Here is a 23,121-nt window from a genome sequence, read left to right on the forward strand (position 1 = left end):
ATCAAAAGTCAAAATTTCGGGCAGAGACTCCAACAGTAGACCGGTTTCGCCCTTTTGGGGCTTATCAGTACTGTATGGTACTGTGTAGGAACTGCCGATTTCGACAGATCAACCGATCGAGATCGTAGCAAATTTTGCGTGTTCCCTTTAGATGTCCTCCATGGGCAGACCAAACGCGAAAATTCAAATTACTAGCAGACGAAAAACAACAAAGCGCGGGAATACGTTAGTGGCATAAAAGATAATTTAAACTCGTACGAGTTTAAATTATCTTTGGTGGCATGTTCCATTTGCAGTTGAAGACGGAGCGAATCTCGATAAATTAAATGGAAAACGCTAACAAATAATTTGAAAATTTAAAAAGCGCGCGTCGATAAGAAACTTGGAGGAGACGTAGAAATTAAACACGTCAGGTATTTTATCCCGAAAAGAAGACCAAATCTAATTTCACTCAAAAAGCAGGTCAAAATAGCCTCTTTGAAAAATAGCTGCTCTTATTTGACCTTCGACCTCCTTGGCAAGCAGGTAATATTTCTCTAGCTTTGCTTTTTAATTTATATATTTTTATTTGCATTTAGGTGTTTATTTATCTTTATTTCAAAGACTTAAACGTACTTCTAAAAATTATTTGGAAATATTTTACTAAATAATAAATGGTTGTTGAGACGAAATGTTAAATATTGTTTAAGCCTTAGTCGCTCCCCTTTCCGCCCGTTTTTTTAAATAAAATTTCACACTCAAGTAGCCAGCTAATGTTCACATTGCTAACAGGAATGGCTTCAACTTGCAAATACTTTGAGGAGGATGCTGTTTATCGAATCAACAAAAAAGGACATGTAGAATTTGGATTGGTGCTAGAGAACTCGGAATTTGTAGAATCCAGCGATGAAGAAGAAGATGATAAATTAGCTGACTGGGAAGATCGTATGAAAAGGGGTCATGTTAGAGTTGCATGGCATCCTAAAGGGCGCGAAGAAGTTCTTTCAGAGAAAAGGGTGTGTTATAAAGGAAAATAATTTAATTGGTGTTGATGTTTAATAATAAATTCTTATCTTAGGTACAGTTATTAGATCGTTCGTTGATGCCTGGTGATATTGTTCGTAAACTCGTAAAAGGAAAAGATACCCAACTAGGGTATTGTCGCTCAACCGATGTTAGGGCTGCTATTCAAATTGTAGGAAGTAAATTAGTTATAACTGATGTAAAAAGTACAGATTTAACTCCATTAGAGGTAATTTAAAATAATTATGAAGGCCTAAAATCGAAGGTTAAGTTTTTATCCATTTCAATTTGAAAAATAGGACTACAGTTCCGATATAGCTGTCTTTTTAGGAAGTTGGGTTGGAATAATCAAAGTAGTCAAATCTGAAGTAACGGTTCGTACGTTCGATGGTTCCAGGTGTATATTAACAGATGAAGATGCCTTAGACTTAGACGATGTATTAGACAAAAGAGATAGGGTAATGTAGCAATTTGAAATATACATTGAAAATAATGATGTTCTATATAAAACTTTTATCGCAGTTATCAGAATTTAGGAAATATAATTTTTACCCTGGCCAGCGTTTATGGGGTCCTGTGCACTGTTTTGAAAAAGCAACATGGTTACAAAAGACCAAAGAAATTCTCTCATTATTAGCAAAATCAACTCGTAGTCTTTGGGTAACAGTTGAAGATGTACGTTAGTATTTCAAAAATTTAGGTACCTTTTTGTAACATAAATTTCTTAATAGGTTAAGGTAGTCTCCTTAGACGTGCAGTGGCTGTGTAGGGCATATTGTGAAGGTGCGAGTGTTACTTTAGACGTTGAACAACCAAAATATGTGGTGCAAGGGGATGATTTGAAGAGGATCAAAATGATGCATATTTTTGAGCCTTGCGCTTTGCAAACTGGTGATAGGAACTATTACATTATCAATGATAAGGATCAGATTTTGTCTCTCGATGAGTGGAAGAAAGTGATGTCTTCTAAAGTTGGCGCCGGTGTGTCTGGAGGTGAAGAAGCAACAGCTAATAATGTGGATAGTGCGACGGCCGTAGAGAAAAAGGAATCTACAAATAAAACAAATTTCACTCAGATTAAGATCAATGATGGAAAGCGAAATGTATTAATATTTTTAATTTCATTTGAGCAGTATTAATTGAAGTATTTAAAGATCTGGGCGTGTATATTTAAATCAAAGCAATAGTATTTTGATAGTAGTGCTATATCCGTTAAGCATATTATTAATCCCAAGTTTTTACACACAGTGTCGGAGTAACTACCACCCGCGCCCCTCTGAGCATCGTTCAGTCTGGTCTTACCCCTTTTGACAAATGCTCCCCGGATCCCTAGACTTAAGCTTTATCAGATGCAAATTGCACACTTTCTCCTTGTAAAAATCATAAACTGTTAAAGGTAGACAAACATTTCTGGTTACACTACGATGTATTGGATTTAACCACCTCTCTGAATACTTGTTGTTACTGCTTGAAACAAATGTATAATAGTAGAAAGTACTATTAATTCTTAAACTTGGTTTTATTTATGTAGGATAGGTTTGTACCACCGATCTCATTGTCTAATATCATTGGAAAAATCACTTCAATAATGCAGAAATTTAAAACTACTAATAGTGAGTCAGACTTTGAAGACATGGATGATGATGATGACAACTCATCAGACACTGGTTCTGTTACGAGTCATTCAACTGCCTCGTCAGTGGAACAGGGGCGGTCCAGTAGCCGTAAAAGTCGCAAGGGAAATCGTACGGGACCATGGCTTGCTACCAAGATGCTCAAGAAGAAAAAACTACGTCGTGCTAGGAAGAAGTATACTCCAAGTATTACTTTACCCATTACTCCTGGTGAAAGATTAGTCACAGAAACATTGGTGACGGAAACCAAAGCAGCGGTTGTTTGGCAAGATGGAAGTGTCGAAAAAGAAATTCCATCCGCGGAACTTTATCCTATTCATCATTTAGATGGACATGAATTTTTTCCTGGAGATTTTGTGCTAGAAAACAAAGGTAACTAAGTTCACCAAGTCTTAAAAATAGTAACCAAGGCTTAAACTGATTAGTATAGATTCTTTCTGATGGAGGTTATCTTATTTAGAACAACCAAAAACTCATGAGTATGGAGTAGTTAAAAAAGTAGACCATACTGGTCGTACTGCGTTTGTAACATGGCTTAAGACCTATATCGCTGGTAGTGACCCAATGTAAGTAGATAAATTTCTATTATGTACCTTTTCAAAGCTCACGCTGTGTGGTTTCTATAAAGTCCATTAGTCATTGATGAACAAGAAGTTAGTGTTTACGATATAAAAGATCATCCAGATTTTCGTTACCGACCAGGCTCTTGCGTTATAAGAGTAGCTAATTTTGAAGATAATAATCCTGAGAATACAGCTGGCCAAGTACTAGATATTCACCCTTCTGGTAAAGTGGAAGTCTTCTGGGTTAGTGGACGCAAATCATTTTGCTATCCTCAGGAGCTATACAGGATCGGCGAATATGTAAGAATAACTCTTTGTCTGTTTAAAAGTGCCGACTAGCTTTAAAATATTGGTGTTAGGATTCGGATGATTTATGGGGTGAAGATGACTCAGGTGGAGAAGAAGATAGCTGGGAAACCGAATCTGAAGCATCTGTACTAAGTGCGGTGGATGTCCCAACAAGTGGTGATGAAGATGCCGAAAAGAATAAGATAAAAATATCCAAGGTAGAGGCTGAAAGTTTAGTTAAAGCAATCACAGAGACAGTAACTACATCTAAGGCTGATGAAGAAGTTTCTGAAAAGCCTAAAGTGGATTGTATGAAGAAAACCAATATAGACGGAGAAGTTCCAGAAACTATTACTAAAAAGAATCTTGATTCTATGCAAAGTGGTGGGTTACAGAAACTGCCTTCCGTCACTGCAGATGGAGCTCAAAATGAAACGTCCACACCATTGAAACAAAATCTTCTGACCAAAATTGAAAAGTTACGCGCTGGAATGGCACAAATTGATGAAATATTTGTTCAAGATCCAACTATTCAGAATACAGCATTGATGAGAAAGCTACTAGAAATTTATAAGCAATGCAGGTAAGTTTGAAATCACCATATTCGTAATTTTTATAATTATAACACTTCTCACTTACAGGCTGCTAGACCAACTTTTGGGTACTGGTTACTTTCACGAAAAACACTTACAAGCTTTGGTTGAGCAACTCAGACAGAAAGGACGTATTAATAGTGCCCAGCATATGGCTGATCAGATCACAAGACTATTTTCCAGTGTCTGTCTAAATAATGGCAGCAAAACAGAAGAAACATTAAAGGAGTTATCTGATGCTTGTCATATTGTAGAAACTGGCACAATGGCAGCAGATTCAGAAATATCTAGGCTAGATGATAGTTTGTTGGAGGCCAAAGACCAAAAAGATCAGCTAAAATGCGGCATGACATCAAAGAATTCTACAAGCGAGACCTCAAACCCTTGTCGTCAACTGTTTCACCTTCTTAAAAGTCGCCTTCTTCCTGCGCATCAAGATCTACAAGAGCTTTTTGGAATGTCTGCCGCATCAGCTAGTAGTGCTATGAAAGACGCTTCAATTGATGACTCTCCAAAACACATTCCTAACCATACAATTACTGCCCCGGATGGTGCTATGTCAGCTTTAGTGACAAATGAGTCTCAAAATGGCACGCAAGCAGTTATTGAAGTAAAAGATATGGTATTAAGCAAGGAAGAAGAAATGGAGATTATGAGCACAGCTGGCCAAGGCAAGAATTTGTTTTTTAACCTTTGTAAAAAATGCACGTTTATTAGTTTACTACCTGTAATTTGCTGTTCTGATTGCATTATTTGTGATTTATTTTACCTTAGGTGTTTTCTCAGTGCTTGAAGCTGTTCCAGACATCCATAAGTTTAAACTAAGCATATTTCAACCTATTGATCCTCGAGCTTTCTTTAAAACTGTTCGTAAAGAAATGAACTTATTACGAACTTCACTTCCCGAAGGTATTATAGTCAAAGCCTTTGAAGACCGTATGGTAATATCAAACTGAATACATCTGTTACAACCTTTTTGATTTCTAAATTTGCTTATGTGAAGTATTTTCCCCACAGGACTTGTTTTCTGTCTTAATCAAAGGCTCTAAACGTACACCTTACGAGGATGGAATCTTTCTTTTTGATTTCCAGCTACCTAATGTGTATCCCAAATCACCTCCACTTTGCCATTACATTTCCTATTGTTCAGATCGTTTAAATCCTAACTTGTACGAAGGAGGAAAAGTTTGCGTCTCTTTGCTGGGAACATGGGGTGGAAAGGGAACTGAAATTTGGAATCCCCAAACTTCTAATTTGCTACAAGTCATTGTGTCTATACAAGGGCTAATTCTAGTCTCAGAACCCTATTACAATGAAGCTGGCTATGAACGACAACGTGGAACGCAGCAAGGTAGAGAAAATAGTCGGATGTACAATGAAATGGTTCTTCTCAAACTGGTTCAAGCCATGAGTAAAATGATTATCAATCCACCGGATCTCTTTAGTGAAGAAATTATTGATCATTTCAAGAGACAAGCACATCGGTGAGATATTTTTTATATTTGATATCTTAGAACTGTTACAAAAGCGAAAGTAGAATGCACTAACGTCAGTTCTGGGTGGTTAAGACAGTTGAAAATCTTATTAACAATGGACGATGTCATGATTGCTGTATTTACTTCTGTCTTAATACTCTGTAATTGAGGACAAACATGTTATTTACATAATAAATACTTGCTTAAGAGCTAAATGAAATCTTTCCATTCTTTTAGAATGGTGAAAAGGCTGGAAAACTGGTTGGACATATCGGAGGCTTGGAATTCGATTCATCCCATGACACCAACTTCACCAACAGTGTTTAGGGAATTACATAAAAAGGAACTGACCCAGTTTGATAGTGCCAATAGTGCAGTAAATGATGATCCCATGTCATTATTACCAGAGTACCCCTTATTACCCGCTAGCAAAGGCTTCTGTCTAACTCTCCGTAAATCATTATCCACTTTTAAAGAACTCTTGGCTTCTGTTGGCATAAATGTAGAGCAAAATTCAGAAGATAAAGCTTAGCTTTCAAATTTAAACCAAAAATATCTCCCAAGGAGTCTATACTGTTTGCCAAAATATACCTATTCATAGAAGCTTGTATTTTATATACAAGCTGCTATGATCTATTAAAATTGCCTATATTTTTTAAAAGGGTTTAATACCTTAAATCCAATTGAAATTTCTCTTACTTTCACTGGGAAACCTTTAATTTTTCCAGTTGAAACTAATTTAAGCATTTGAAAAAAATCAATATACATGTAATTCAATTCTTGCTTGCCAGGACTTCAAAAATTTAAAATTTCCATTTATATACATATATATCTGAATAGTTCGACAGATTTTGTACAGTTCAGAATCTAATTTAATGTCACTTAATGTGATAGCAACGTAAAGCATATTTTGCTTAGTCACTGCAAGATATTAAACCTCTCTGCTAGATTAGTGTATTTAGTAAGTTTCCCTATTTTCGCCGGTGCATTGTACATAAAATGGTATGAGAGGTTATTTAATTAGCGTTTGAGTGATTTTCTTCTAGTATGCAAGTGATATAAACTTTTTTTTAACTTAAAAAAGGTAAAATAGTATACAAAAATTGTTTTAAAAAGACTATTGTTTTATGTTTGTTAAATTTTGTTGAGAGAAAAAAAATTAAAAAGTAAATTTTGTTTGCTATACAAGTTTTTCATTATACAATGGTAAGCATTGTGGGTGAGTTTTATACGCGCCGGCTTCTTCCAATACCCCATGTGGAGCACAAATGAAAGGATCTTGTGTCTCGTGTTGCCAGTTCAACAAAAGTTTCTTAAAATTCTTCATTATTTTACGATGACCATACACATTAGCTAAATTTTTGGTTTCTTTTGGATCTTTAAATAAGTCGTAAAACTCCCATTCCGGTCTATAGTAGTAATCTGTGAGGCTCTTATACCAATGTGTTGGCGTCTTAGTTTTGGTTCGATTGATTAAATCCATAAAGGTTGGTGAGACATAGAAATCTTGGTCTATTGGAAATGGTGCTTGATAGTTGATGTTATGTATCAGTTTGAATCGGTTGGTACGAATAGACCTCATTGGATAAAACATGGTGGCTTCATGTAGGCTGTGACTGGTGAACACTGCAGTTACATTCTTATGGAATGGTCTTAGTAGTGAGTGACCCGTTAGATTAACCTTCGACTGCCCAAATATGTTGTATTTTGGGTAACTGATAGAAAACCAGTCAAGTATAGTTGGTGTTAAATCCAACAGAGATGCCAATTGATTTGACACCTGTGGCAAAGTGGCAGTACTTAGAAAAATATTGTTAGTTGGAGAAATTGTGCGATGTTCTCAAACCTTTCCCCAAGTCTCTTTATGTGATGGATCTGAAACCAAAAGTGGTTCTCTAATTCCTGGTTCGAACAAATTTGTACGTCCACTTGGAAACGGTGACCCATTATCGGATGAAAATATTACTAATGTATTTTCACGTAGGTTTTTTTGTGACAACTCATTCAAGACAAGCCCAACACCTTTACAAAAATATTTTTGTATTTACTATTTTTATTATTTTCTGAACGCTGATAGGTACCTTGATCAAGACGACTAACAGTAGTGTACTGAGCAGAGATGTCTTTCCTAGCTTCTGGTGTGTCTGGAATGTTATATGGAACCTGGACTTTATTGGGATCATAATGTATGGGTTTCCAGTCTTCTATAACCCCCATGCCTGATTTTCCATTGCCAAATTTATCACAGAACGGACCATATTCAGGGTTGGTGTGGCCGCAACGATGTGGATCATGGAATGCGACGTACAAGAAGAAAGGCCTGAAGTGATAGTATGTCTAAACGTTTTTATGTATATTTTAGAAAAAATTTGTTTATAGAAGATAGGATGAATTTTAGGTTTGGAAATTTAGTCATTATTTGCTTTAAGCTCAGGTTGAAAGGTGAATGAAACTGACTTATTTAATTGGTTTGCAGTACCAGTGACTTTAATACAACCAGTTACCAATGTTAACCGCTATTTGCTTCTGTGTTGACTTTTTCTTAAAAAGAAGCTCCGTGACAAGCTTATCCAAATTTATTCAAATAGTCAAGCGGCCCTCAAGCCTCTCAATCAGTTTAAGATTTCTTCTATAGCTGTTTGAATCTCCTCTCTGAGCTAAGCACCAACAATAAAGTTCAGCTCTATTGGGTTCCTGGCCATCTGGGGTTCTACGGTAATGAGAAGGCAGATGTCTTGGCCAAGAAGGGGGCAGAGGCAGGGTTCTTTGGTTCTGAACCTGCTGTTCCTATCCCCTAGCATAGTGCGCGGCCTTATCTTAAATTCTACGACTGACCATCAACTCAAGCTTTGGCTTGAGATGGATGGCCAAACGCAGGCTAAAAAGTTTATCTCGGGAACTTCAAGGAAGAGAGCAAAAGAGCTGATCTCGCTCTATAAGTCCAATATCTGGTTGGTTGTTGGTCTAATAACAGGCCACTTCCTACTTAACAGACATCTTTACTTGATTAGAATCAATGATGATACAATCTGTATGTAGGGCTTGTCAGGTTGAGGATGAAACTTCCTCTCGTGTACTTATTAAGCGGCCCAAAGGCTCAAGCATCTTGGTATGCATCAGTTGGAAACCTACATCTGATTTCTATACTATGCTGGCTAAGAAGATTCTCCGTTTTGTGTCTGATATTGGACTTTTTAAGTCTTAAGGTATGGGGTTGCACAATGGACCATTGGTCGAAAGGGCTCGAATGGGCTTATCTCTAGCGCTTCTCCCCACTCATTAATAATAATGTTTAAATAAACTGGTAATAAAGTAGTCATTGTCAAGACGGTTATCGGGATGTATGGCCGTGAGGACATATTGGTTTGAAGCGTTTTTAGAAAAAAATACATTAGTACCGGGAATCGTTTTGTTCCAAAAACTCCCTAACTAGTAGTTTAATTCTTGTAATATTCCTTCCAACTTGGTTGATTGAAAAATTCTCTTCAGTTTTTGCATAATCAAAGGGATAAACACTCTCAGGTCCAACATGTTTTTTTCCAATAATTCCTGTAAATAGTTATATACAGTTTACCTTAAAGTACTTTATTAAATGACCTTACCTGTTCGTATGTTATGTTTTTTAAGAATTAATGGCATACTTTTAACTTCATTGAAAGAGTTAAAGTGATGGTAACCCTGATGCAAGCCATACCTGTGCGAATGTAATGTTTTTTTAGGACGTGGTAAACAGTGGTATGCTTTTAAACAAGCACCAATTTAATTTGACATACATTCCATTTTGGTGTTGTGGAAGACCAGTTAAAATTGCCGATCTGCTTGGAGAACAACTGCTAACTGAAGTGAAAGCTTGAGTATATTTTAATGATTGCTGGGCAAGTGCTTCTAGATGCGGAGTTTTACAAGGACTACCATAGACACTGTTTTCGAGACCTGCATCATCAGCTAGGGTCAAAATTAATTTGAATCAGGGATTACTTTTAACTTTGTGTAAAATCAAATTTACTAGTTAAACCCAACCTCTCTTACTATTTGAAGCCATTCTTTAAGAATGACCATAAATTCACACCTTTAGCCATAATTTGTTAAAGAAATATTAGCCTTACCTATAATAAGCAAAACATTTTTTTGGCAAAAACCCTTTCTAGTAAATAACAGAGTAAAAATTGTAATAAATAGTAAAATTCTACCAGCAGCCATCTTTTAATCTATAATGCTTATAAGATCTATATGAAGTAAACTTGTTGACCTCTGCAATCTGAAAAATAATCTGATAGGCAACAAACCAGTTTTAGTATAACTATATTTATTGAAATTTATATATGTTTAATTATAAAAATAGTAACTAGTTTAATTGTCTTCAGCATCGCTGAGCTCCCATATCTGAAAACACAATATTTAAAGGAAATTTTTTTTAAATGTTAAAAATAAATTATGATAACGAACTTCGGCAGTTTCAGAGTTATCCTGCAATTCTTTTAGGCCCGTAACATCTTCCAAATACGTTGGTTCATTAAAAACCCGTAAGAGAAACTCAAATCCTTCATTTTCATACTTCGAAATAACCTGAATGATGTTTCTATATAAGATTTGGAAATAATTTTTTTTCTGTAAACGAATCATACATAATTTGAACAGGCAGTGCATTGACCGAAAGCTGAAGTCGCTGGAAGAATGTGGTAGAAACGAGATAGGAATCCACGAATTTGATGTGGAACAATGCCGAGTGAAGATACAGAATCAGTTAATAAGTCATCTTTACCTCTGGCATTTGCTGGGGCTAGGGCGCTAAAAAGAAAATGATGCAGCTTAAATAAATGCTAATGTTAGTAAAAAAATATATACGAACCCTTCAGGATGCTGTAAAGCACTAACAAGTAACTCAACAGCCATAGCTGAAGCCAGAAAAGAAATTCCTGGTCTGGTCACTGTACATTGCTGGTCGAGTGTTCTGTCTTTTGTAGACTATCAAACCAGTTATAAGACTCATTAGTACAAAATAAATTTTATAATTTATTCATATACACCCATGAATATAAAATAAATTATATTCCCTTAATAGAAGTGGCTCTTGTAGAGGCGGCACTAAATCATATTAACTTAAACAAATTTACAATTAAGGTAATATGAAACTTGTTTAAAACAATTTGGGCTACATGTGTAATTTTATCTGTTATGGTAAATAATTTAAACAAAGCTTCTCAAGGTTTTTGTTTATAATATTTGGAACCATTTAATAAAATATTTAACATTAATACTTGACTTTTGATTATGAATAAATTATTATATTGTCGTATATTAATTTCATTAATCAAAACATTTTCAACTACCAAGTATCCAAACTTAAGGCCATATTTCTATCAAATAACCACAAGCGTAGCTCTTGGGCTGTCTACAGCAGTCATTGTGGTCTCATCAATACCACCCTAGCTATAAACTCAGGCGTCGCATTTCCTATACTTGTTATTTAATTGACACTATGCTGTAATGACGCCCCTCCAGTCGTAATGACGCCCCTCCAGTTATCCTATACTTGTTATTTAATTTACACTATGCTCTAATGACGCCCCTAAAGACCCATAGTTAAAGCCCGTTCTATATTAATGGGTGTAAACGAATAAATTCATGATTTCATCTGATACTAACATCTCCCGGTGCAACAACGTCATTGCAAAAATAGCAACCAAGTTGATCACCAGGAATTATGTCACGTAATTGAGCGTTCGCTGCAGTTTCACTGGATAACTGCTTTAAACCATGTCTTAGAACAAGGAATGTGTCAAAACCAAGTGCAGCGTTTATAACAATCTAAAATAAAGTTTCCATGAATTATAGCTAATAATGGGTTTCATTATCATACTTTTTGCTTGGATGCAGCAATTAGACTTGGTAGCCAACGACTTTCTCGTGTGTCTGTAAGCAGGAATACAGAGTCATGTGAGGAAATTAGTTCCTCAATGCGTTTTACATCATCCTTTACTAGTTCAATACCTGCATTTAAGCATTATATATTATGAAATAATAGATAATTCAATAAAAGGTATAATAGGTAATACTGTTGGATGTCACACAGTGTCCTGGCATTGGAATAGTTAGAACAATGCCTTCAGAATTCTACATCAATAGTTTTTATACATCACAAACCTTTTATAACTTTCTTAGTTTATAAATATTTATTACAATGTTTGGTGATATTTTTTTCAGAGCTTCAGCAGCTGCGAAGGCTTTCTGCTTTCCCCCATTTAAACAGTCTTCAAATGTGAATAATGACTGACGGACTGGATTGGAATAAGACACAGTTCCATTATCAACGAAAGTTATACGACGCACACCCCAGCCCTAGTAAAAGATTAATTTGTAATTCCTTTTTGGTTATTTTGAAACCGTTGTTAGTTTTTGGTGGGCCAACTTGGTTCCAGTCTATAAACTTACGATTAAACCTCTGGCTACGTTACACCCCAAAGTTCCCGCTCCGAACAAAAGGCACTTTGTTTGGCTGATTTTTTCTAGGTTTAAATCCGGTACAAGACGCCATTTCATAAGTTTAAGATTCAAATCAACAGCTGATTCTGATAATCTAAAATAAATTAAATACTCATTAGAATTTGTTTGGTTGTCATCGAATTAAGATTACTTTTGAGGGTCCATTGAAGCACTAAGGTCTACTTTACGTGGTCCCAATTTTCCCTTCTCATTTTTTTCCCATCCAACGCAATTTGGAACTGCATATTGATATCAATTATATGAATTTTGGTTTTTTAGTTTAGTTTTAGTGGGTTATTTGCACCTATAATATCCCCATTGAGATCAAATTTAACAGTTAAAATAATACTGCTTTTGCATGAGCGTATGCCATCTCTGACTCTTTCTCGATAGCATAGTATATCCCACGTTGACTGAACTTTACCCCTACAACAATTTGTACAACATTTTTTACTTACAGTGCTAATATTGTTTTAAACGCTGTATGATTTACTATAATTTTACCAGTTATAAGCTACCATTGCAAGTAGATTCCGTAATGGCCATCCTGGATAATTTTCTATGCTTGACGGGTCCGCAAAGGCTAACATAACCTAATCAAAGTAAAGACAAATTTTAAACTAGTCTCAAAAATTTTAAAATATACCAAAATTTCAATTACTTTTCTTTCTTTTGACTCGTTATACACTTTAAGTGGTTTTAATTCAAAATTCCCATCATCAATATCAACCATAAAATAAGACTTATTATTTTTGGAAAGCTTTTCATAACCTAACAATAATTGGTCAATTTGAATATCGTTGAAACTGCTTGAAATAGCTCTACGTGTTATTAGTTTAATTTCCTTGGGAAAGTTTAATGCTGGGAAGGCAAACCAGTAGTAGAAAGTGTATTTTTTTAAATCCTATTTGAGAAAATTAGACTAATAATTATTAATAAAATTACAGATAGGCATTTGAAACATACCGCGAATGTTAAACAAAAAATTTGTAATAGTTTATCAGGCTCATCCAAAGCCTTTCCCGAGGTAATATTTTGCCATATCTAGAATTTGAAAGTAAAACTTAAAATTTGGTTGGATTATTTTAAATCAAAATAAACCAACATACTTCAGAACCCGCTTTATTTATTAATTCTTGCTTATCAATGTCTTTGAATTTTTCAAAAGTATTCGTATTTAACAAATGCCCGTAGATTGGTAGACTATTTGTGCTTGTTTGAATGGTTCTGAAAATATTTTTGATTATTGAAACTAACAAGGAGATGACCCGAGGTGTTACACACCGATTTCGTTCAAACTCGGGGGATTGGTAGACCTTCATGTAACTTGAAAAATCTTAAAGGGAATTTATTCAATGGGCAACGGTTTTGCCATAGCAACGAAAAATGTATTTGACAACATAAAATTGAAATTTTTCCTATTTAAGCCATATTGGTTCATTTTCACCTATTTGGTTCAAATTGATCAAAATGTGATCAATTTTGATTTTTTTCGTCAATTTAAAATTTTTTTTTTAATAATATTGGTATTTTAAAACTTTTCAATTTTTTTAAATCTTTCACAGGGGACCCTTCGAATCTGTCCAAATCCCATGTTATTTTCAATGGGAAAATTTCCATTTTATGTTGTCAAAACATTTTTCGTTGCCATAGTAAAACCGTTGCCCATTGAATAAATTCCCTTTAGGATTTTTCAAGTTACATGAAGGTCTACCAATCCCCTGAGTTTGAACAAAATCGGTGAGTAACACCACGGTGTGTAACACCTCGGGGTCGTCTCCTTGTAAGTACAAAATGTTAATAATATGAATTCACACTAACTCATCAAATGCAGTGTAGTCCACATTTGCAAGTGGAGGTAGCCCAGGAGCGTTACCTAAAAAAGGTATTCAAATGGGATTGTTTTGGAGTTTTATATGCATGGTTTGATATGTTACCATTTGAATAATATCCCCGAAGTGGTACTAAACTTTCGTCCAAGTGATAAATTTCTAATTTTCGTTTTGACAACTGATGCCAAAACCCATTATCAAGCACTGATGAAAATGGCAAATACTGTATATTTTCAGTAGACATTTTCTAAACTCTATTAATTAAAATTTATAAAAACATATTTCAATATTTTGATAGATTATTTTGATCGTCGTAGCCACTAGAGTGACTAGACACGATAGGGAGTTTTTGAAATCATATGATTCTGAATTATAACCCTTTTTTTAAATGTGGAAGCCAACTTTACTAATCAAAGCATGCTGCACTTTCGTAATCGAAGTTAGCTGTACATTATTTTTACAAAAATTAATGATTTCGTAACTTAGGAGACTTTTTTTTTTTATTCAAGGAAGAAAGGGCTGATTGAGTCTGAGAACTTGGAGGAATAAAACAAGTATACAGGAGTTGCGGAGTGCTGCGAAATCGGTTTCGTCAGTGACCGTGAACTCGCGCGAGACGGAGGGGTTCAAACGCGACTAGCGCCAACTGCTTACGGAATTTTGCAACTATTATAATTTTATATCATTGTTTTCGCGTCGTCTGGTTTGTTTTGAAACATTTCTAAATTCCTTGCGCCTTTTTCCAAAATGACTCGTATTTGTTTGGAGGAATAAAACAAACCAGATGACGCGAAAACAATGCTATAAAATGAGAATAGTTGCAAAATTCCGAATGCAGTTGGCGCTAGTCGCGTTTGAACCCCTCCGTCTCGCGCGAGTTCACGGTCACTGACGAAACCGATTTCGCAGCTCTCCGCAACTCCTGTATACTGGTTTTATTCCTCCAAGCTGAGAAGACCGCGAGCCCGGCGAAACACCATCTGATTAATCAGAGCGAGATATGTGTAACGGCCACGCCAACGGGGGGATACGTGGGGACAGGGGTGGGGACACCCGTGGCGGAAGTATTCCGACCACCCGTTGGGGAATTGGTAGTCGTCCTCACACGACCATCCACAAACTCTGCCTCCCGGACGCCTGGGATTACAGGAGTGAGCCACTACTCCCGGCTTAGGAGACTTTTTATATATTTTTTGAAAAACTATGTCTTTTTATACTTGGCTAGTATTGATTAAATGTTCCTTTTACGTCACTGTCTTTTACACTTTGGCAAGTCTAGGAGCGCGCGATTCAAGTTGCGAGGAGTTTCGGATTTTCTAGTGCGCGTGCAAGTCACGCGTTTACGAATATACTACATGTAAATAAATAAAGCTCTGTTTTATGACGTAAGAGAAGTATTTTATATTTATATTTTATGTTCATTTTTTTTATACATTTGAAATAAAAATTGCGGCTCTAGACCACAAAATTATTGTCTCAAGTCACCGCTAGAAGGCGCAAAGAACGGGAAGAATATCTCGAAATTTGGCGGTAAAGTTTATCACCGACTTCACAGTCTTTCTTTGACTAATTTCGCGTCACAGCTTTGCTACCGTTTGTATCATAGTAAAAATATTGAGATTTTATAAGAAATAATATTAAAATATGGCGTGCTTAATTCACCTAACCCTTAAAAATTTTAAATCATTTAAAGGAATACATGAAATAGGACCCATTAAATTTTATACGTCAATAATTGGACCACAGAGATCGGGAAAATCCAATTTGGTAGACGCTATTTCTTTTTTATTGGGCGAGGAATTCGTAAACACCCAGGATTTGACTAAATTAATACACGGTGCTATTTATAAAGAACCAGCCGCGTCTGGATGCTCTGTTACTGGACGATTTCAGAAGTTAGAAGGTGCCGTGTTCCGTGAAATAGAACTAAAGGCGGTTATGGAAAAGGGTATAGTAGACTATTTTGTAGATGATGAAGCCAAAACCAAAATATTTTATTTAGAAACGGTCGAAAATTTACGTTGTAACCTGAGAAGAGGCGTTGTGATAGACCAGAGACTTTTGAACGACGTCATGATCTTCAACTCTAAAGAATTAGCTACGCTTTTTCAAGAGGTAACAAGTTCGTTTTCGTTTGATGAGAATTACGAAACTCTTCGTCTCAAAATCGGCACGATCGAAAACGACGTTAACCACGCTAACGAAATTACGAGACCCAGTGTCCCCGATCTTGACCTAGAAACGCCCTTTCAAAACCAGCTGAACGCCACGAAGTCACTCGATTTTAAGAAGAAAACGCTGTTATTAATGAAAATATACCACCTGGATATGGATATCGTAGAGTACACGACTGAACTTACCCGAGAAAAGAAAGATTTTAAGAAATTTAAAGCTACAGAAGTTGAAATTTGGGAGGATTTGAAAGTTAAAAGGTTACTGCTGCTACAGACGCGGGACAAGCTAGTTCAATTGGAAGACGCTATGAAAAAAGATTATTCGGATAAGAAATTGCGTAGACGGAAGTTTGTAGATGAAATTGACGTTGTTAAAGCCTCCGTCAACTATCGAGAAAGGTATGTCAAACGCGTTGAGGAGGCGTTGAAAACTTCGAACGCAACCTCCTTGCAAAGGATTTCCAATTTAGCGCGCCATTTGAGCCAACGAAAGAAAGAACGTGAAAATTTGTTACGGAGTATTAAGGATATGGCTTTAACGGTACTGCAATTGGAACAATACACAGAGTTGATGGACCAGTACCTGCGAAAAGTATCAGGCATCATCTCCAAAGGTGGTGAGGTTTTACGTCACAAAATAAACAGTTACCAAGAACAAGAACAGCTTCATATTCGGTATGTGGACGTCACGAACAATCTCGATTTGAAGAACGAGGAATTGAAAATTATTACGGATCAAATCAATAAAACGTTTCGACGAAAACAAGACGCCACCGAGAAAATTGACACGCATCAACGCGAAATTGCCGAAGCTAAAGCCGTAAGTGAGAAGAAACTACGTCTCGAACGGGATCTGCAAAGGCTTAACGCTGAAATTTGCGACTGCAAATTGTACCGTGAATCGCTGCGTAAAATAGAAATTGTACAAATGCTACAAGATAAGTTAGAAGTTGTTTACGGTAGATTTTCCGACTTATGCCTGTCTAGAACTGATAAATATCAGAAAGTAACTGAACGAGCTTTGAATGATTACAAGAACGCCATTGTGGTGGATAAGTTTCAAACGGCCGAGCTTTGCAGTCAGTTGTTGTTCGATAAACAAGTTGAGCCGGAAATGTTTCTAGCATTGGATAATTTGCCACCTATTACGAAGCTGAATACGGCGCTAGGCGGTTACAACGCGAAATTAGTATTCGACGTTCTCAATTTCGACTCTCAATTTGAACAACTCGTTTTAACCGTCGTTGAGAACAGTTTGGTATGCGAATCGGAAATAACTGTAGACGATAGCGCACCGTTGGACGATAAATATAAAGAAATTAAAACATTATGGGATAGTTTACCCGTGGAGGAGAAAAAGAATGTGATAGCGCTAGATGGCGCCATGTGTCATAAAGATGGGATCATTACGAACCTAGCGTCTGCTGAAGAATCTCGTCCACGCGAATGGTCAGAAAACACCCAATTGCAAAATCTTTTGGAGCAGAAGAAACGTAAACAAGAGGAATACCTTAAATTTATTCGCAAGATCCAATCTTTTCCTGATGTAAACAAGGAAGACATTATACGCCACCAGAAAACAATTATTCAAAGTGTCCAAAAAGAGCGGGAAAATCTTGTAACCATACGGAATAAAATCGCCGACGACTGCGAACGTCTTGCGTCGGACAGCAAACAAATTGACGGCGAACTCGTGGTTAGGAAGGAAAATGACGTTATGGTTGGTAGCGATTATCAAAAAGCGATTGAAACGGAACGATGTATTTCCTCCGAAAAACGTAAAGTTTTTAACGATTTTTGCCAGATATTAGGATACGATTCCGTCGAAGATTTCGATCTGGAATCTAAATTTGACAAGCAGCTCAAACTGCGACAATGCGAGGCTGAAATAGAACGAATTCAATCGGTTTTGGATTATGAACGCGGCAAAGTACCTAGCCAAACGGAACAGGCTGAGAGTAACGCCGACCTTGAAAAATATAAAGCGGACACTGACGCGTTGCGTCTACAAATATCGGTCGTCGAAACGCTCATCCGAGAACCCACGACAAAAACCCAACTTGAAGCACGCGTCGAGGAAGTAACGCGTTTATTTACGCGACATAAACAAGAGGTACGAGAAACGCGGGCTCGACTCGACAGGGCTACCAGTCGTAAATTACGAGTGAAAGACCGTGTTAACCAACTGGACATTTGCATTACGGTCAAGAAAGCTCAGTTTCAACTACTTTTGATGAACAGTTTCGAGGCCAAATTCGATTTTTTGAAGAGAGGTGCGGATGGCGACCCCGATTACGGAGAAGAAAGTGGCGCCAAAATAGACTACAGTCAACTGCCAGCCAATTTAAAATTCCGCTTAACTCGGAACTTTCGCGACAGAGTGATCTCGCAACTGGAAAAAGACGTTGCGTCACTGGAAGCCAAAGTATTAGAATTTGATGGGTTCGATGGTCATTCCTCCAGCTCCGTGGACCGCATTTTAGAAGTTAAAGAATTTATCGTTACATGGCGCTCTCAACTACAACACTTGAAATTGGAACTATGTCAAGCGCAAAACGAATTTCGCGATTACAAACGTCAACAATACGCGATATTTAAAGAAGGCGTCGAACGCGTTTTTGAGATAACGAGGAATATTTATAAATTTCTTCACAACGACACCGCAGAGGTAGAAATGGAATTAGTAGCGCAAGAAGACGAAAACAGTTTGCCCAAAGACGTTTTTTTCCTGTTCAAATCTACCGCTTCGCGCTATCACGAATTTACGTATTTGCCTTATCGTCGCAAATTCCTGGCAGCCGTGACTTTGCTACTGTCCGTAAGCCTAAGTAATCAGTCTTCTTTGGTCGTCATTGACGAAATCGACAACGGTCTGCACGATTCGATTGGCCAACTTTTCGCTAAGCTGCTGAATCGTTTGAGCCAAGACTGCCAAGTTCTAGTAGTCTCTAATAACCCTCGAGTCTATAGCGCGCCTAATGTGATTGGCATTAGCCACCAACAAGTTGGTCGTGTTCCGCAGAGCTTCACTCTGGTTAAGAACTTAGAAGGTTTCTCCGATTGATTAATTTTGTACACTTTAAATTAATCAAAATGTAACTTATTCCGTTCGGTTCAATAATTAATGTAGACAAATAAAAATGTTTAGCTTTATTTGGCGTTATAATAAATCGGTTATTTTACGTTTTACACGTTAGAAAACATGTTATAATTGTTAAGTATATATTTAAAGATGACTTCAGTTTTGTTATTTAAGAAAAGTATCTTTAAAATTAAAGGTACCGTGCTACGACCAAAGGTGGGCACTTTCTGCTCATTCACATTTTGAGACCTGTATCTGAACAGGGAAAATCCAATAATGGGAGAAAATAATATTTACTTCCGAAGCTTAAGTTTAAAACATGAATATCTCCAGATATGAAACCTAGCAAATATTCTTTAGAAATCTATTCGTTAAGAAAAATTACGTCAGAACACTAACTAATCAAAAGATATTTCGAAATAAATTTTGTTTGAACATATATTTTGCGATCAGTTTGAAAATTACTACCGTAATCAGATATTAGAATAACTTGCGAAGGTCGTTCGACGCGAAATCACTTCAAATAGATTTTTCGTCTAATAATGCCGCACCAGGAATTCATACAGCTAACTTTGAATGCTTATCCCGCCATATCCCCTATGTTACGATGTGCCTGATCGTTTAGGCTCCGCCCACTAGAGAAAATATTCCCTCTGTTTCGTTCTCCCTCGTGTAGCTGTTTTGATACTAGAAAATTCTCCCGTATTTTCTACTTTGCTTAGCAGTACTATCGTCTGCTATTCTGACGTCAAATGTAATTTGTGATGCTTTTTTGGATATTTGAATCCGCGATTAAAAAAACAGTCGATCTCAGTCTCGATCTGGAAGCCAAAACAGTTCATTATATTTCATCTTCAAAACGTGTAGTAATTATTTCGCGTAAAAATCATTTATTTTTCCCGAAGAACCCAAAACAAAGGCTTAACGGTGAAGATTTGGATAAAGATGCCTTATGGAGCGAATTGAACTGCTATAACAACCCCATACGCGTTGTAATAACATCCACCAATCTTAGAGGTAGTCTTAAAGTATTTGGAACTGAAATAGATTTTGCAGAGCCTGTGATAAGCTCCACTTCAATCGTGACAGTTCCACAAATGCCACAATAACACAATTTGTACAAAATACATCTATTTTATACCTACATTTTAAAACAATCTGTTTTCCCACATCAAGGCCTTCCTCTATAATTCTTGAGTTGCTGGCATACCACAAACTTAAAAAATTTTGCCTTTTTGGTATTATTGCTATACTTTTCTAGACATTTTCTCCATAAAGACATGCACAGTTTTTGAAAATCATTATCTCTATTAGGACTATTATCTTTATCATCTAAAATCTTTTCTTGACTTTCACTCAAATTGAAAATTCCATTTTTTAACCACGAATTTACTCCTTCAATAATATCGCTTGACTCAATGGAAATTAACTTTTTAACTTGACTCAAAGCTATCGCCTTCCAGGGGCGGATTAACCCTTTCGGCGCCTTTAGGCACAGAACAATTTGGCGCCCCTTGGCATTGGGCAGCTAAGGAGGGGCGTATCGTATTTAATAAATAAATAAATATATTTTAGTTTCCCCAAACCTTTTCATCGTTATTTTGAGTAGGGCAAGCGAAGTACATGGACCGTGGGGCTTTATTAGAGTTTTGGCCCCCCTAAAAAATGGCGCCCTAGGCACGTGCCTACTTTGCCTAATGGTTTATACGCCCCTGTCGCCTTCGCGAAAATTTTAAGCCTAGTCAACTCATAAATTTCAGATTCTGAAGCAGACGACTTCACGCCAGAGGTGGGCAAAAAGTTGCGAGCGTTCGGAAAAATGAGCATATAGAGTTTTAAACACGGCTTGCTCAAGTGAGCGAGTACTCAAGGCAAACGAGTTTATTTTCTCAATCTCTTATTGAGAAGCCTCTGGGCGAGCGCCGAATAGTTCGCTCCGGCGTTGATGGCTGACGGCGCGCTGAGGGAGATTCCCCCCTCGACGGGTTAGTTCCCTCACTTTTAAGCGACGCGTTAGTACCCTCAGTAGAAAGCGCTGACGCAGCGTTGAGGGAAAATTACCGAGAGAAGGAATAGTTCGCTCAGATTTGAGCGCTAGCTACGAGCGGATTTTGATCACGGTGAGCGACGGTAAAGTTCGTTTACGCAAATCGCTCACAGCGCGGCGAGCAAAAATTTCAAAAATCAAACATTAAACTATTACTCGGCTATGGGTTTATTATTTACTTTTTTTATTAATAAAATGAAGGGTACTCTAAACGTCGGGAGTTAATGATATCTCCGATTGAATAAAATTCAAAGGTTCTTCCGAATTTATCCAACGATAAACTAGACTGCAAATATTCCGTTTAGTGTTAAAAGAGCTTTATTAAATATTAAAAGCCACAAATTATAACAATAGGCGCTGGTATACATTCTTTTGGTCTTGACAAACTTGGCAGGTGAAATGGGCAACGCGGTACGCGTTTCTTCATTTTTAGGGGATTGTGGCTCGCGCTACTTTAAAGGAAAATATTAGCGCGCTCTCAACTTAAATTAATGATCGGTACCATAAAAACAAGTGGACATTTACTAACCCCTAATCCAACTCATTTGTAAATCTCCAGAATTTAATAGACAGTTTTAGCAACTACCTACAGGGGCGGTGCCAGAAGATTCTTAGGTGTAGGCTAATAATGTTTATCATTTGTGGGCCCCCTGTTCCTCAATATTGGACTTAAAATTAAATTTTGCAAATTCAGGTAATTTATTTATTATTTGATATTAGTGCGGTTTTTAAAATTTTACAGTATTAACTATCATCACATATTTTATTTGAATTTAAAAATCGACTTGATGTGGCCCCATCAGATCGGTTTGTGGGCCCCTATTTGAACACAAAAGTAGGCTATAGCTCGTGTTGCCTACCCCTAACGCCGCTCCTGACTACCTACACCGGGATTTTATTCACAGTGAACGACGACAGAGTTCGTTTACGGTAAATCGCGAAGAGCAAACATTTCAAAAATTAAACTTCACATTTGAAGGTATGAACAAGTTAATAATAAGATTATTTTTAATGTATATATAACATATAATACAATATCTTTGCATATAACCATCTTCGATTTTGTCCATTGTTTATGACATCGACAAAAATAACCATATCATCAAATGATCAAGCTAATTGCGAAGATTCACGGTTTTTAAATAATAATTTTTTTCAGAAAAAAAGGGAGGGGTTGGAATTAATATAATGGCCAGCCTGTGCCAATATTAAAACTGTTTTAGTTCCAAATTGAGGTAACTCGATTTACGCGAATTTTCTTTTTTGCCGTTTTTCAAACTTCCTTTACACTAAAAATATAAATATTACAAATAGCGGCCAATGTATAGTTACAAAGTTATCGATTATTTTCCATTTTTAAAAAGCATTACGTTATAATTTTTTTTCCAATTTAAATAATATTTTTTAGATACCTGGTTTTGAAACTAATAGCGTTATTTTCGTTTTTATTTCACACCGAATTTTAGTAATAATAAAAATGTTTGAATAATTCTAATGTCTAGTTTGTGCGGGTAACAAAAATCAACTGTGAAGAAGCTGTCAACGATCACCGTCAAGCTCAGCATGTGAGGAGTGGGGAGCCGCTGGCTGCCGGGGAGTATGAACAAGGAGGAAGGGGGGTGGCATTACCAAGGTAACCTATTTAAAGTTACTATAGACAGTAGGCTATAATCACTATGCTGTAAACATCTGTGTCGCGCGAAAGCGATCCAAATGTAACGACTGACGATTACGATAAAAATTACATCATTCTTCCGAACTTCAAAAGGGCGTTATTTTATTTCTGGGGGGGGGGGATTTCTATTTGAACTTGTAATAACTTACACACAAATATTTTCTTTACATTTTTCTGTTTTTATTGCTTACGATGTTACACTTTATATACAATATGGGAAATATTTCAATAATTATTTAAATCTTCGCTCTTGCTTGATACCTACAAAGATTC

General features: G+C 36.6%; 4 protein-coding genes across 5 annotated transcripts; 2 read left to right on the forward strand and 2 right to left on the reverse strand.

Moving 5' to 3' along the window:
- The first annotated feature begins 436 nt into the window (after positions 1 to 436).
- On the forward strand, positions 437 to 6,351 carry LOC149962317 ((E3-independent) E2 ubiquitin-conjugating enzyme). Of its 2 annotated transcripts, XM_090179784.1 has the most exons (14): positions 437 to 525; positions 772 to 995; positions 1,058 to 1,231; positions 1,302 to 1,460; positions 1,525 to 1,677; positions 1,734 to 2,105; positions 2,534 to 3,008; positions 3,097 to 3,202; positions 3,265 to 3,499; positions 3,559 to 4,070; positions 4,129 to 4,751; positions 4,855 to 5,021; positions 5,098 to 5,564; positions 5,793 to 6,350. In XM_090179784.1, the coding sequence occupies exons 2-14, from the start codon at positions 774 to 776 to the stop codon at positions 6,085 to 6,087; spliced, it is 3,960 nt and encodes a 1,319-aa protein (XP_090035910.1). In that variant the 5' UTR covers positions 437 to 525; positions 772 to 773; the 3' UTR covers positions 6,088 to 6,350. The 2 variants fall into 2 exon arrangements, with proteins under 2 accessions (XP_090035910.1, XP_090035901.1); XM_090179775.1 differs by lacking the exon at positions 437 to 525 and having other exon boundaries at positions 620 to 995; positions 5,793 to 6,351.
- Positions 6,352 to 6,415: 64 nt separating this feature from the next.
- On the reverse strand, positions 6,416 to 9,609 carry Sgsh (N-sulfoglucosamine sulfohydrolase). Its single transcript, XM_090179823.1, has 7 exons — positions 9,585 to 9,609; positions 9,329 to 9,500; positions 9,158 to 9,249; positions 8,954 to 9,104; positions 7,637 to 7,875; positions 7,402 to 7,577; positions 6,416 to 7,335 (listed from the first exon to the last, which is right to left on the reverse strand). Exons 1-7 carry the CDS (start codon positions 9,595 to 9,597, stop codon positions 6,736 to 6,738), a joined length of 1,443 nt encoding a protein of 480 aa, XP_090035949.1. The 5' UTR covers positions 9,598 to 9,609; the 3' UTR covers positions 6,416 to 6,735.
- Positions 9,610 to 9,847: 238 nt separating this feature from the next.
- On the reverse strand, positions 9,848 to 14,213 carry Atg7 (Autophagy-related 7). The gene is made up of 17 exons (XM_090179810.1): positions 13,976 to 14,213; positions 13,860 to 13,914; positions 13,148 to 13,265; positions 13,005 to 13,082; positions 12,700 to 12,942; positions 12,543 to 12,631; positions 12,343 to 12,464; positions 12,190 to 12,277; positions 11,988 to 12,132; positions 11,736 to 11,894; positions 11,612 to 11,669; positions 11,416 to 11,546; positions 11,202 to 11,363; positions 10,405 to 10,520; positions 10,181 to 10,343; positions 10,002 to 10,121; positions 9,848 to 9,938 (listed from the first exon to the last, which is right to left on the reverse strand). Exons 1-17 carry the CDS (start codon positions 14,112 to 14,114, stop codon positions 9,906 to 9,908), a joined length of 2,019 nt encoding a protein of 672 aa, XP_090035936.1. The 5' UTR covers positions 14,115 to 14,213; the 3' UTR covers positions 9,848 to 9,905.
- A 1,415-nt stretch (positions 14,214 to 15,628) lies between these two features.
- Positions 15,629 to 19,163, forward strand: LOC149962320 (structural maintenance of chromosomes protein 1-like). Its single transcript, XM_090169310.1, has 2 exons — positions 15,629 to 17,764; positions 17,849 to 19,163. The coding sequence occupies exons 1-2, from the start codon at positions 15,809 to 15,811 to the stop codon at positions 19,106 to 19,108; spliced, it is 3,216 nt and encodes a 1,071-aa protein (XP_090025436.1). The 5' UTR covers positions 15,629 to 15,808; the 3' UTR covers positions 19,109 to 19,163.
- The last annotated feature ends 3,958 nt before the right edge of the window (positions 19,164 to 23,121 follow it).

Source organism: Leiobunum rupestre, chromosome 1 (assembly GCF_980474605.1).
Source record: "Leiobunum rupestre chromosome 1, qqLeiRupe1.1.hap1, whole genome shotgun sequence".
NCBI lineage: Eukaryota > Metazoa > Arthropoda > Arachnida > Opiliones > Sclerosomatidae > Leiobunum > Leiobunum rupestre.